The 15814-nt window shown below is 42.4% G+C and overlaps 1 protein-coding gene across 16 annotated transcripts in view; it reads left to right on the top strand.

Moving 5' to 3' along the window:
• The window catches only part of RIMS2 (regulating synaptic membrane exocytosis 2), a 578844-nt gene that overhangs the window by 374876 nt on the left and 188154 nt on the right, over positions 1-15814 (top strand). For 10 of the 16 annotated variants that reach the window (XM_044295802.1, XM_044295800.1, XM_044295805.1 and 7 more), the window contains 4 exons: positions 5338-5491; positions 9594-9620; positions 11466-11534; positions 14031-14184. In XM_044295802.1, the coding sequence (XP_044151737.1) occupies positions 5338-5491; positions 9594-9620; positions 11466-11534; positions 14031-14184 (404 nt within the window). The remainder of the gene's footprint in view (positions 1-5337; positions 5492-9593; positions 9621-11465; positions 11535-14030; positions 14185-15814) is intronic. The other 6 variants (XM_044295812.1, XM_044295801.1, XM_044295797.1 and 3 more) reach the window with 1 other exon arrangement.

Raw genomic sequence — 15814 nt, 5'->3', positions numbered from 1 at the left:
GAGTTATCTACTGTGTGGGGGCACTAAGGGAACATAACTACTGTCTGTGGGCATAATAATTGTGTGGGGGCACTAAGGGAACATAACTACTGTCTGTGGGCATAATAATTGTGTGGGGGCACTAAGGGAACATATCTACTGTGTGATGGCATAACTACTGTGTGGGGGCAATCAGGGGAGTTATCTACTGTGTGGGGGCACTAAGGGGACATATCTACTGTGTGATGGCATAACTACTGTGTGGGGGCATAGTAATTGTATAGGGGCACAAAGGAGACATATCTACTGTGTAGGGGCACTAAGGGGACAATACTACTGTGTGATGGCATAACTACTGTGTGGGGGCAATCAGGGGAGTTCTCTTCTGTGTGGGGGCACTAAGGGGACATATCTACTGTGTGATGGCATAACTACTGTGTGGGGGCATAGTAATTGTGTGGGGGCCCTAAGGGGACATATCTACTGTGTAGGGGCACTGAGGAGGCATCTACTGTGTGATGGCATAACTACTGTGTGGGGGCAATCAGGGGAGTTATCTACTGTGTGGGAGCACTAAGGGGACAATACTACTGTGTGATGGCATAACTACTGTGTGGGGGCAATCAGGGGAGTTATCTACTGTGTGGGAGCACTAAGGGGACAATACTACTGTGTGATGGCATAACTACTGTGTGGGCGCAATCAGGGGGCTTATCTACTGTGTGGGGGCACACTAGTGTATGGAGGCACAAAGGGAACTGGGCGGGATTGGGCATATATAGATACTAATGGTAATGGGCAGAGTTACAGACATGGCTTATTGTAAAAAAGAAAATTGACACTGATTTTGGATTTTTCAGCTGATGTGTATAGTTTCCCCACATATAAGCTTAGCTGAGAGTAGTCTATCTGTGCTTTCATTCTCTCCAACTTCTACAGCCCTATAGAGTTGAGTGATCTGAGCACACATTCCCCACTGAGGTAAACAGAACAACGTCAGATGTCCCATCCATCATCCAGTTTTTACAGTGAAATCAATGGGATGATGAATGGAAAAAATGGATGTCATCTGTGACGTCTGATACTTCGATCCACTGCCTCGGTTGTCCAGTTGAGTTTGATGTTAAAAAAAAGAAAATATTGGATGGGATGATGGATGGGATGACGGACGTCATTTACAATGGACAGGAAAACATTATGTGCAACATTATCCTGTCCATCATCAACATCATCTGTCACCATGACAAGCCATGAATAATTTGAAGACATTCTCGAAGGAAACAGAATGTCATTAAAATCGATGGGATCCGTTCTGACTTCCATTTCTCAACACATTTTGGTGTCAAAGATGGTGACTATGGAAGTGGACAGAGACAATGGGCACGTAAGAACAGACCGGAAGAAAGGATGTGTAGGAAATTGTAGTCAACCATACGTAAGAGCCTACTGTGTGGTATATAACCAGCACAATCTGTGATTCACTTAATTTATGGCTGAATTCCCAAAGTTGCAGCATGTGCCTGTGGTGACTGTGCTGAACCTCTGCGCTCATCAGGCTGTGTTATTAGCTATTTGGGATATTTTTAGGGGCTCCTAACTCGATTTAATAACAGGTTATTTTATTTCCTAGCTATGTCACCAAAAACCTAAATTTCATCACCTGGTAATGAGTGTCAGTGTACGGAACATTGAACTAAACCCACAATTGTAGCCGTTGGGGCAGGAAGTATTTTTAGTGTTAATGGATGAGTTTTTGGAACGTCACGCTAATGCCAAGATGTTATAGACCCCCCCCCCCCATCAACTCCAAAAATCAGTGGTGCAGCACCTGCTTATTACACAATACTACTACCTTATGAATTCGACATAAAAAAAAAGATGGCGGCATGGTCTATTGCAAGCCATAGATTTCTTCTCTAGAAGCATTCCTTCCAGGGGAGGATAGCTCTGTACCTATAGCATCTGTCTTTGTGGCAGCAAATGGAAGCATAACCAATGAGGCAAAAACATAGATCTTTAGATTATAGTATATATTATACAATATCATGCAGTGAATTCTGGAAAAATTCTTAATATTTAGACACAGGTAAGAGCTGTATAGAATTTTAAAGTTTTAAAGGGGTTTTATGGTTTGCATCAGCTTCCTTTAAAATAATCATTTATGAAGGTAACAGTAATTCTGTAATCTATTTATTTTATCTTTATTGCTATCTCCCGTCCTGGGCTGTGGTCACATGACCATGTCCAAGCAGCTCTTTCTTATTTCCTGTGATGTTATGTCCATGGGCGGGGCAGTGATAGGGGAGTGTCTATGTAACTAGCTGGGTGGGAGGAGCTATAAACTAGCTGGGCATTGTTAGGGGTGTGGGTGGAGCTGTGGCAGAGAAAGAAGAAATGCATCATGGGTTTGGTTGGATACCGTAACAATAAGTGCTATATACAGGATGGAAATAAACCAGAGGGATTGGTTTACATCAGGGATGCTCAACCTGCGGCCCTCCAGCTGTTTCAAAACTACAACTCTCAGCATGCCCTCATTTCTGTAGGCTGTCCAGACACACTGGGAGTTGTAGTTTTGCAACAGCTGGAGGGCTGCAGGTTGGGCATCCCTGGTTTACATCATCAAAACAGGTCAGGAGAATCCAAATAAAAAAAAAAACATTTCCACATGAATTACTTTTTAGGGCTCATGCACGCGACCGTATGCACTCCGAGACATACGGTCCGTGAGCGGGCCATACGTCCCGGAGCGGCATACATTGTGCGCACGGGAGTACACAGCAGCATAGGTTACTATGATGCTGTGCGCATCGGGCCGCTCGCGGGGTTATTGTTCTGCACTCATAATATTATATGAGTGCAGGACAATAGTCTGGCGGTCGGCCCGATGCGCACAGTATCATAGTAACCTATGATTCTGTGTACTCCTGTGCACACGATGTATGCCGCTCCGGGACATATGACCCACTCACGGACCGTATGTCTCGGAGGGCATACGGTCGTGTGCATGAGCCCTAAGGGTGTTACATGGGCTGTTCATCATGAGTTAGTAGTAAGAACATTCATCTGGCTGATCATTAGCATGTGTAAACCCATCACCGATCAGTCAACCAATGAGTCAACACTTGTTTGACGGCACAGAAAATGCTGTCTGGTCGGCAGCCCAGTCTCCCTGTATAAACAGGGTGGTGCTGCCCACAGCATAGTAATGATCATTTGCCCCACTCATAGGTTTGATTGGCTTGTGTAATGGTTGTATAAATAAGCCCCAATTGACATGTTTTGTCATCAATTGTTGCTCGTTATGGCCCCTCACAGGGTCATGTAAAGAGACCTTAGTGGCATAACAAATATTGCACAACATCCATGCAACCTTCATGCCGTTGGGTTGTGTAACTACTTCCGAGGTGGCCCTAACCTTTCGTAGAAGTTCCTCATAGTGCATGGAATTAGATAAATGAGGCCAATGTGTATCCTGTGCCGGATGCGTGTAACCTCCATTGATTATGGTTGCATCACCCAGAAATTGCACTAAATTGTAATCTCTTTGCATCTCATGGTGGCAAATGCTATGAGACAACTTTAGTACCACTCAATTCTTCTGTGTGGATGGACCCATCAGACACATGCATTATGACTCTTCAGCCCCTAGTTCAGACACAAGTCACCATCTAGTTCTATCCTAATGGCTATTTCATAAACAGACCAGAAGACTTGAATTGTGTGAAATTACCCCAGTCTTGTATTCTGTACTGTATTAATGAATATTTAAGGTTAAGATTTATTCATGATAGTCTATGTCTGGAATTGTGACAAGGTACATCCCTACATAAGGAACTTGGAGAATGGTCCTACAGAATGTCTCCTTTCATTTTTTGCCCCACGGGGAAGACCTTGGGCTACTGTATGATTGACAGTCCTATTGTTTTATCCCCTGACACTCATTATCAAGTGCCTTTTCCCGTGTTGCACAGTTTTCACTTGTCAGTCTATCCAAAAAAGACAAGTACATTTGCATTCCAGATTTTCATCATATTAGACAGTTTACTGACATTCAACAGACAAAGGTAGACATGAAGTCAAATTCATCTCCGCGACTGACAGCAAAGTGATGAAATCCCTCTAAGCAGACATATAATGATGTACCTGACACAGGGCATTCCTGTTTTTGTGACAAGTCCTATAACATACACCGTGAAGGAATGACAGAGGTGTAGGTTATCAAAACTCATGTATACAAGAGAGTAGGATTTACTGTGGGAGCAGGACTGGATTGATGTATTTGAGCCTATCCTTCTCTGATGAGCTTTGTAAGCAAAGGGGTATCTCCCAAGGAAAAGAACCATCTCACTAGCACCACCTCTTGGAAGTCTTGGAAGCCTTGGGATTAGACAAGGGAATATAGCCAAGCCAGATATCCATCCATAGACAGCTGTTTTGGGGGTGCTTGCCCCTCGTCAGTTTGGAGGAGCTGGCAAGATTGTTCTCTTCCTTTGGAGATACTTCTTTGCATATTACCGTAGTTTCCGATGGAGCTTTGCCAATACGTCTCCTTACCATGGAGTACTTTCAGTAAGTGTCCATACAGGACTGGTCTCTTTAAGCAAATTTAGCACCCTGCCTAAGCTGTATTCAAGGCATTGCACCCAGCCTGCCAGCTTCCTTCCTCCTGATGAGGGGCAAGCACCCATGAAACAGTTGTCTATGGACGGATGTCTGGTCTGGCTGTATTCCTTTGTCAAATCCCAAAGCTTGTTGGAAAGTTGGATTTTGACTCATAGGGAGCTGCTTACAAGATGAGATGAGATGGCTCTCTTCCTTGAGAGATACCTCTTTGCATATTTGTTTCCCATGGAGCATTGCCAATAAGTTTCCATACAGGACTGGTCTCCTTAAGGAGATTCAGAATCCTGCCTAAGCCTGATGAGCTCTGAAAAGAGTGAAAGAAGCTGTTTGTCGCCACTTATTTACCCTAGCGAGGAAAGAACTATATAGTTTTTCACAGCATGATCAACCTTACTTAGGCAATATGCCTAGTTTAATAGGGTTGATCATGCTGACAGAAGCTCTTTAACTTGACTACAGATATCAACCAAATCAGAGACACTCATGTGTAGACACCGAGGAAAAGAGATATAAGTAATAAAGGTCTGAACAAAATGTTTAGCTCCAGGCTAGAAGAAGAAGGCCACTGAAGGTCTGTTTATTGGTGATCTTCTGATCTTTGGTGGATAAGTTCCATAGATTGATCTTCACTGGTGAATCCTGTTTTAAGATTTCAATAATTTCCTTGCGTTTCTCTTGCTGTGTTTCTGTCCTCTCTGTTGCATACTGACTACTTATTTTTTATTCCCACAGATTCTAATCGAATTAGAAACTGCACTTTTAGATGATGAGCCACATTGGTACAAGCTTCAGACGCATGATGTGTCCTCATTGCCACTACCCCACCCGTCCCCATTTATGCAACGGAGGCAGATACACGGGGAGAGCCCAACTAGAAGATTGCAAAGTAGGTCTTCAGCAGTAATCAGTTCGTGTGTGCTACCTAGAGACCCATCCTGAACATTGATTTCAATCTCCAGCTTCTCTTTCATATGCTAATTACCCTTTTTACTAATTCAGGAGTTAAAATAATGAACTATCGTTAGGAAATGTATAGGGCATTAAAACATCTATTTAAATTTGCTGATTGAACATTAAAAAGTCTAAAGCCGGCCATGCACGTTAGATAACTGTAGTCTGAACCCTACCGATTAGTTGACAAGCTAATGCCTAGAGGTCCCAACCAGCAGATGTCAAGGGAAAGAAGGATCAGGCATATTGCATTTTAATATGCCTGATCTGTAGAGTTGTCTGGAAGCAGCTTATTCCCCTCTCCCCTTGGAAATAAGTTTGCAAACGTGGATATTTATTGTGGAGTTGGATGATAGCTATTATATGTATATTACCATCTATCACTTAGTTCAGGTGGAACATGGAGGTCCGGAGATATGGACACTGTGTTTGGTGGAGTCGGTACAAGACACCCGTCGGCTGAACCCTCATATCTTAATTTCCTCATAGTAAAATTGTGTTGAAGGGCATCTGTCAGCAGTTTTTTACCTATGACACTGGCTGACCTGTTACATGTGCACTGGGCAGCTGATGACATCTGTGTTGGTCCCATGTTCATATGTGCCCGTATTGCTGAGATAAATAGGGTTTTAATATATGCAAATGAGCCTCTAGGAGCAACGGGGGTGTTGTCATTGCAGAGAAAACTGAGCCGGTTGCTCCTAGAGGCTCATTTGCATATAATAAAACATCATTTTTCTCAGCAATGAGGACAAATATGAACATGGGACCAACACAGATGTCTTCAGCTGCCAAGTGCACATGTAACAGGTCAGCCAGTGTCATAGGTACAAAACTGCTGACAGGTGCCCTTTAAATGCAGATCAAATTTTAAGGTGTACCCAGGCTTTATTCTTTCATCTGATACTTGGATTGACTGTGCATCATGCAATAGAAAAATCCTTTTGCCTCGACTGCATGAACTCCCTTCTTTCTGTGAACCTTGCAGAAAGAAGGTCTACAACTGGTTGGCTGCATCTCCTTATATTTTGATGAGAACCTTTGCCGGGATCCTCTCTAGACAAGTCCCACAAACAAGGTTGTGGGGAATTAATTGGGGCCAAAGAACACTAAGTCGCTAAGTGACAGGAAGTCTTAGGTGGTTAGGGCGTGGGCAAGTTTTAACCAACACAAGAAAGCATCGGCACAGTCAGTAACCAGGACTGACCTGGTGGAAGAGCTTTGAAATGAAGCCACCATAGCAAGTAATATCTCAGGGAAGCAAGATAAGTCTGGACAAAACTCGGGTTATGAATTTTACCCAGAATATTACTTTTTTTCTAGAACTCAAATGCAGTCATTTGTAAAATGTGCTCTTTGATTATAAGAACAGATGGTGATTATCTGAAAAGCAAATCGTAATACATCACTCCCTGCCTGCAAATGTCGCCATCCTGTGAAAATGGCTGAATCACTCCTGGAAATTATGATTCACCTCTTTCACAGCATTCCACCTCTCACAGGACCGTGTGACGTAGGGCACCGTGTCTGTGCCACACTTTCATGCATGCATCTCTTAACACAAGTACATTGAATAATTCCACCTTTGGGGACTGGTCATACTGGGAAGTTAGTTGGATTTTCTTCTGGGTCACTGTGTCACATCACATTCTTCCCGTGTAAATGGGTCCTTACAGTGTCTCCTCCACTTTATATACAACATATTTTGAAAGCTATCTTAAAGGTGTATGTTATGTAGAATATTTTATTTAGCTTTTATACTTCATGTATTGTTTTCTCGTGTTCTCCTGATTTGTGGTCCACGTGGCTTGTAGTAAGTAGGGCAGACGACTCCTTAAAGTGTAGCTCCACTTATTTGTGTGGCCAAGACTCCATTACTAATGTATTTTTTTCATTTTTTTCATCTTAGGGGTTGGCTAGGATTGGAAAAAACATGGTTTCTTTCTTCCCAAAGCAGCACCACCCCTGTCCACAGGTTGTGAGCGGTATTACTGCTCTGCCCCATTGACTCCAATAGATCTGACCTGCAATACCGGGCACAAGCCATCGATAGGGGTGGTGCTGTTTTTGGAAGAATACAGCAATGTTTTTCTAATCCTAGGACAACCTATCTAAATAGGGTAAAAATCCTGTGCTACTTAATGCTTTTCTAGTACAGAAATCCAAATCCACACCCTGGGCAAGTTTTACTAATCCTGTCTACTATTTAAATCAGCTCAGCTCCTCCTGCTCTATAGCCTGCTGCAGATCAGTCACCAAGATTAATGTGACAGGTTCCCTTTAAGAGTCGTGTGACAGTGACAAAAACATTTTACAGAGCGGCTGGACAGCGTGTAACAGCAATATAAAAAAGGACTCACTTTTCAAAGCGTCCTGGTTTCGGCGCTGAGGCTCCTGTCCCTGCCAGACCAGAAGTGAAGATGTCCTGTATCCGTACATGCGTGGTGACACGTACATGAACATCCCATAATCGTTGAGCCTCGCTCTCCTGCCGCCCTGTAAACTTCTTTCAGTGTCATAAAACCCCTTTTAACTTCCCTTCAAATCCTGGGGAGTTTTATTTCTCCACCACATGGGCCATCCATATAAAACAGGAGAAAAGCACAATAATAACATATAAAAGCCACCTCAACGTTATTACATTTCTGTTAAAGGTGTTATCCCATGATTAATGTAAGGAATGAAAAATATATATTACATGACGATCTCTAACAAAGCTAGAACTGGCCCTGTACCTCACATGGGTCCAGAGATCTCCACATTTATTGCCTAAATTGCTCTGCTAGATTTATTTCAGCTGGTAGTTTAGGGTGCATGTCTTTTCTCAGGGGATGTGTCCTTTCTGCTGTAGCTAGTTGCAGTTGAAGGATAGAACTGAGCATGTGCGGCCATCTCAGTGAGCAGGACAGAGAAATTAGAAACAGAGCAAACAGCAGGTGGCGCTATATATTAGCTAGAATGCATTTTAAATTACATGCAATTACAAAAGTATTCAGATCCAAGTGCTGGTTTTGAAAATGTAGAATATTTTTCATGGGGCAACCCCTTTAACTGACTATAAATTGGATTCAGTTCTTCATTCATGATCATGTAAAAATCTCATTATTACATGGGATCACTTTTGCATGTACCATCCAACAAAATTTGTACTCATCGTTTTCTGTGGTCAAGGGTACGTGCTCAGCATTGGGTGCTCTTGGGTAGAGGGGTAACTTAAATCTCCTGGGCCCCCCATGCTTATAATACCAAGATGTCTATGTCCCTTCAGACATCGGGGCCCCAAGTGTGACTTCTACCTTTGCAGGCCCTATAGCTACACCACTACTCTTGGGCGCTGTACATCTTTGGTCCCTATAGTACAACTGCTTTCTGTAAATACTGGCACTTTACTTGAATGTTTTGGGCCCATACTGTATATTTTTGGGCCGTCAATCAGTGTATAACATACTGACTGTTCATTTACTATAGAGACCAGGGATCACGTCGATTTCATTGACCCAACCACCCTCGTGTTTACGTACCCTTAGACCCCCGCCATTGACTGTGTAGATCGACTGGTCTGAACTTGCCAGAACTGTCGTCAACCACGACCCTCGCTATGATTACAGCAGGTGGAGCAACATGACAGGAAACGGCATTGCTTATGTTTGAGTTTCCCCATCCACTGACCTCCATTGTGCAGTTTTTAGTAAATTTACAGCAAAGCTGCCGTGTACTTCTCCCTTACATGGGACTGCATGCTGTAGAGAGTGAAATTATTATTATTATTATTATTTTTACCATTTTCAGGAATGCTATGGTATGTAGCGGAGATATTTGCTATACATTTGATACTAATTATTAAAAAATTAAAAAAATATAAATTTTCAGCAATGATTTATGATATTACTTCATATTCTAAAAATGTAATTACACAGTAAATCTTCACATCGTTACAAAATGTGATTTTTTTTCCCCTTACGTTATCTCCCTGCTACATATTTGATTTCATATTGGTCTTCCCTTGACATCAGTTCATATTAATATTTGTTTTCCAGATAGAGGCCCATATTCATATAATTCAGGTAACTCCAGCATGCGACAGAATCATTATGCATGTCGTCATATGCACCGTATGGTATAACCACAGCCGGTTACTCCGTTATATCATATGGTGTCCATATGTTATATGTTATTGCCAGAGTCCTCCCTGTAGTCCACCTTGCTTGCTTGATGCCTATATACCGCCTAACTACAGTATATATAGGGGACCAATGATCACATTTTAAGGGAACACTCCGAGTAAGATCGATCCATGCTTTATGCCTGGTGCAGGGCCAGGATTGAAGAACACTAAAGAGAGAATCTCTGTGTCATGCTCCACCCCCTCAGGCCTTGTGCTGGGCTTAAAGGGGAAGTCCAGGACAGGAAAAAGATGGCTGCTTTCTTCCAAAGACAGCACCACACATGTCCACCGATTGTATGCGGTTATAGCTCAACCCTATTCACTTCAGTGGAGCTGAGCTGTGATACCAGACTCGCCCATGGACAGGTGTGGAGCTATGGAGTGTTCATTTAGAGGGCAGGTAATGCAAAATGCAAAGTGGATATCTTGTAAACCCTAAATGTGTGAAAGGATGCTAATGGCAATATCTGACGGCTTCCCCTCCTCCTTCCTTTTCCTGCCCCCTTTTCTGTCACTAAGAAAAAAAAATTGTTTTGGTTTTTTGCCAGGCACACAGAATTTTAGATATTATATAGATATTTTTTGTCTATCCCTCACTGGCGTCAGATGTGCCATAGTTTTGGTGACCTCCTCTTGATAATTTTTGGAGCATCTGTGCAGGTCTGTGCTCCAGAACTGAAGTCTACGCCAGCAAAGGAGCTGATGTAGATTTCAGGTATGATTCTACTCAAGTTTCATAGAGTAGATTATAATAAATTTACGGGGCCAGCTATGCCCCGCTCAACAATGTCCACTCTGCCCAGTTTTTCAAAAAGTTTAGACCGGGCTGCAAAGTCACTTTGGGAGAGAGTTATCAAAACTGGTGCTTTCTGCGTTGGCTTTATCTCTTGCACCCCTGGACTGGAGAAAGCACCTAATTTATTAGCGAGGCGCAAGCCTTGTCTTCAAATAAGCACATCCCTTGAAAGTTTGTGCACCTAAACAGAAAACTTCGACAGCTCAGACCTGCGGTAGATTTTTGGTTTTATTTGCACCAGACAACTGGCATAAATGAAAATAAATTTTTCGGGGAGGCTGGCCACACTCAATTCCCGCCTTAGTGGAAAAGGCAGCGTAAAACGTCAGAGATGTGACCATTTTTTTCAAAAAGTTGCAGTTAAAAAAGTTCAAGCCCATAGTTTGCAACTTTCTAATGCCACTTTTCAGGTGCAAGGGAGATGATAAATCTCCCCCATTTGGTGCTCCATCATGGGCACCATGTTACAAAGGACTATGTTCTAAATGATGGCCTACTGCGTGAACAGAGGCACCTACAGGTCACTCCCCTGGAGCCATCATATGACGCTGTACTATGAAGGTATTCTCCACTTTTCTTTCAGTGGAGCTCCATAAACATTGATGATTGTGGTATCACAAGTCAGAGGTTGTATGGAGTTGTACTACAGGAGCACGCCTAAAAACTGCATGTATTCCTAATATACAATGTAAGCTCTTAGTATAGATCACATGTAACACATTTGCTTTCAATCAGGGTGTTTCTGCTCATTGTGTTTCCTCTAATAATAGGTTTTGACTGCAACCCTACTAATCTTCTTCATGCCTACTCCCTTTCCTTAGTATCTCCTCCAGCTGTAGTTATTAGTCTTGAATTGTTTTTTTGTTTTTTTTATGAGAAACCTTGGATTACCAGGGAGAAGTGCAAATTAGTTTTGAAGAACCTCTGTTCACTGAACCTTCTTTGCAGGATCCAAAAGGATAAGTGACAGTGAAGTGTCTGACTATGACTGCGATGATGGAGTCGGGGTTGTATCAGGTAAGAATATTACAACTTTGTAATCTTCTTTTCTTAACGTGCATTGAATGACCTACAGTAGGTGTTTAGCTGGAGCTTGATCCTTTCAGATTTGATATGTACGAGGACTTTTATAAGATTAGGTAGAGGAGACCTTTGCCTTAGGCACAAGGAGCAGTACAAGAGAAGGTTCTTCAGTAAATACAAATGTAGAAAATGTCCCTTTAATATGTAGTCTACATCTCACCCTGCAAAGCCATTCAGGGCTCCATACATATAAAAGAGTTTAACTTACATAGGATAATACATGAAACAAGTCAATTATACCAAATAAATGACAGATTGGTACAAAGAAGAACCTGCCCATGAGGTCCTACAATCTACAAGGGAAGGGAGGAGACAGTAGGTGAGGGTAGAAGCTGCTCAGGTGGTAGTGTAATGACGGCAGGGTTATTGTAGGTTGCAAGCTTCATGAAAAAGTGAGTTTTCGGGTTGTTTTCTAAGGTTTCGAAGGAGTGGGGGTTCCGATGTCTAGAGGTAGCAACTAGTTCCAAAGTACCAAACTATGGAGAAAAAGATATGGATCGCACATCCACATGCCATGTGTTAAGCTTTTGCTTCTTAGAGTCATTTATAAACCGTATACAATGAACTAAGTGTAAGTTTTTTTAATCAAAGTACACAGGCCCGCTTACTACATCAAGGTGGCCGCTTTTGAGTGGGTCCCTTCTCTAGTTTAGTGCTGTGCCCCGTAACACAGCACCTGCAGGTGGTGAGACCCAATAGCCCAACAACACCTCTGCTGTCAGGCTAAGCTCCCACAGCACGTGACCCCATCAGCCCACAGGCACACCATCACTGCACCATGCAGCACCACTCATAACGTGTGGGGATGTATCAGCAGATTACGTCAGAGATGTATGGAGGAGACAGGTTGTGGACGGCCTTGTATGTCATTGTTAGGGTGAGTTCACATCACAGTTCAGATTTCCGTTCTTCTGATCCGTCAGAAGAAGAGAGAGAGAAAAAAATTCAGGATCCTGTTGCATCAGTTGTCATCTGTTTGAGCTGCGGCATTATCTCCGTCCTGAACAGTCAAAAAGACTGAACTGAAGACATCCTGGTGCATCCTGAACGGATTTCTCTCCATTCAGAATGCATGTGGATAAAACTGATCAGTTCTTTTCCGGTATTGAGCCCCTAGGACAGAACTCAATGCCGGAAAAGAATAACGCTAGTGTGAAAGTACCCTTAGACGAGGGAAAAAAGTCCTGCATGCAGTACTTTTGTTTCCGTCCCAAAAAACGGATCTCAGATGAAAATGGCTAAAACGGATGACATCTGATACAACAGGATCCGTTTTTTACTGGATCCTGTAAATCCTATGCATAACTGATGCAACAGGATCCGTTTTTTTTCTCTCTCTCTCTCTTCTTCTGACGGATCAGAAGAACGGAAAGAAAAACGGTGATGTGAACAAGCCCTTATTTTTTTAAAGTGAATTCACTGTGGCCGTTCAGAGATGACCAGGTGGGGAAAAACTGCATTCTTCTCTGGCTTCTCCCCACTTGGCTCGTCATGATTGACATTTGACTGTCTATATTCCTCTAGCCAGGGAAGAAAAAGCTGGAGGGGAGGAACCCAATGGATACTTCTTCCCATGCCTGGAAATTTTTTATATGATAGGGAAGATTTATGTAACTCTTTAAAGGGAGTCCGTCACCTCCATATGGCCATATACAGTGCTTACATGGCTCTGTAGCACACCTATACAGGATTGTAACGGTACCTTTGTTCTTTTCTATAGACTTGCACCAGCAGGAAAAACGAAGTTTAATTCATATGCAAATTAGGGCTCGCAAGTGCCCAGGGAGGAGTTCAGTGTGTAGGAGCCCAGGCTGCTCTGCCTTCTTCTCACTTTACTCCTCCCCAGCCTCTGCCTTTGCCCGCCCTCCAAGTCCGGACCTATCGATGAGGCAAGAGACTTGGAGGGCGGGCAAAGGCAGAGGGGGGAGGAGTAAAGTGAGAAGAAGGCAGAGCAGCCTGGGCTCCTACACACTGAACTCCTCCCTGGGCACTTGCGAGCCCTCATTTGCATATGAATTAAACTTCGTTTTTCCTGCTGGTGCAAGTCTAAAGAAAAGAACAAAGGTACTGTTACAATCCTGTATAGGTTTGCTACAGAGCCATGGAAGCACTGTATATGGCCATATGGAGGTGACAGACTCCCTTTAAAAGAACAACAATCTATGTTGTCCATAGAGAGCAATCACAGCTCAGCTTTCATTCCTCATTGCGCTCTTGAAAAATGAAAGCTTTGCTATAATAGTTTTTTCTTTCAGTCTGTTTCTTTGAGTAAAATATAGTTCTTTATAATAACAGAGCCTTAGATGATCTTAGTTTAGGGAAGCATAAACCAGTTGACAGGTTCCCTTCAGAGTATATTATGATCCATTTCAGGTATCTACTTTTGAAATGTCCAAACTGATTATACTGCACTTTTTCTTCTTTTCACAGATTTTCGGCACAATGGTCGTGATATGCAGAGTTCAACATTATCCGTACCAGAACAGGTCATGTCATCAAATCACTGTTCCCGCTCAGGATCCCTCCATGTAGATAGTATAGGTCGGACTAGATCCTGGTCTCCTAGTGTTCCGCCTCCTCAAAGGTACTGCCTGTTGCTATAACAAAAATCCTTGCTCTTTCATTGTTACTTTGAATTTCACATTTTTAGGTTGAACTGTTTCCTGCCTCAGTTTTTGAATACAGAATCTTTTGGAGAAATTCTTATTTTACTTTTTGTTTTAGCAGCATATAACTTTTACCCAAGTTTCAACACATGCGCACGCATCCATTTTTTTAACATTACAGAAGGTTGGTTAATCACATGGCTTATTCAGTGAAGAAACTCAATGTGCTCAAAATTGTGTATGATAGGTTTTCTTCAATGTCTTCTTTACTGTTATCAGTTGTCATTGTTGCAGGTGACATTTCACTTTGTGGTTATACTGCTTTGTTATTATGGTTGATTACCTATGTACTTTTGTTTAACCTTTGTAAAACTTTCTAATATCTGCAAAATGGCGTCTCCAACTGGTAAGAATATATGTTCTCCTGTCTTAACCCAACCAATAGGCAACAAGCATACAGTTGGACTCTTTAAAGGTAGATAAGTAAGAATGAGCACATCATTGGTTACCGATAGTAATGGCACATTGCAGAGCTCAAAGAAAGATGCCTCCGAATTGTTATTTCATGGGGAATGCAATAATTTGTCAGGGGAGGTGACCGCTCCTCTTCAAATCTACTCTATCTGAGCTAAACTAGACACGCAGTCAATGCTATGAAGTCAACTTCTAATATTCTTCTATCTTGGACTTTTGAGATGTATCTAACTCATTGTCCACACAAGGTAGGGTTTGCTGTTTTCTGTATCAGGAACAAGCTTAGCTTGTCAACAAAACAAAGTATGGCTTCTGAAAACTCAAAATTACCAGTTCACATTCCACAACTGTTCAGAAAGAAGATCATCCCAGCTCACCCACATGAAGTGCCTCTTATGATACAGTGCATGGAGTTCACTTTGACTGGAGTACAAGGTCTACCCAGCACTTGCATCCAAAATTGAATCCTAAAACATAAAAATCCTCTCGATAGGAAATAGTAAACAGAAAAGAATGCTTACGCGTTTCAGATTCTTATTCCTAGTTGAAAGTTGTGTGGTTGCTACTTCATATTAAAGAGGACCTTTCACATCCTCGTAATGGCAGTAGGCCTTTACAATCGCCACTTCACTGCAATCAGTGCCATTATCTTTGTTCCAAATACTTGTGAATTGTTAGGTGTCAATAAAACGTCAACTCATTGTCACTAAGTGATGGAGATCACCCACCTGACAATTCACTAGTATCGAGTGCTGAAACTAACGGCATCGGTTGGGGGAAGGACCTAGAAGAAAAAGGAAAACAGTGACGGAACCATCGAAGAAGAGGCTCTAAAGGAATGGCGACAGTTTACATTCTGTGAGATCCTCTTTATGTCAGTTTTTAATGTTTTTTGGAATACAATTTGATGCCACCTTGCCAAGCAGGTGAATGAACTTGTCCTTCCCATTCTGTAACACGTAGACCTCAGTTTTAGTAGATGTCCACAAACGTGGCTCTACAGATATCTCTTACTACACACATGTTAGTTTCCAGTACTTCTCTCTCTCTCGAGGGGATTCATCTACACAAATCATATTGTACAAGAAAGTTAGAAAATGGCCTTGGGCTTGACAATTCCACGCCATGCGAGCC

The sequence above is a fragment of the Bufo gargarizans genome, chromosome 5 (genome assembly GCF_014858855.1).
Source record: "Bufo gargarizans isolate SCDJY-AF-19 chromosome 5, ASM1485885v1, whole genome shotgun sequence".
Classification (NCBI taxonomy): Eukaryota; Metazoa; Chordata; class Amphibia; order Anura; family Bufonidae; genus Bufo; species Bufo gargarizans.
The sequence above is the reverse complement of the archived record's forward strand: the minus strand, read 5'-3'. Positions and strand labels throughout refer to the sequence as shown.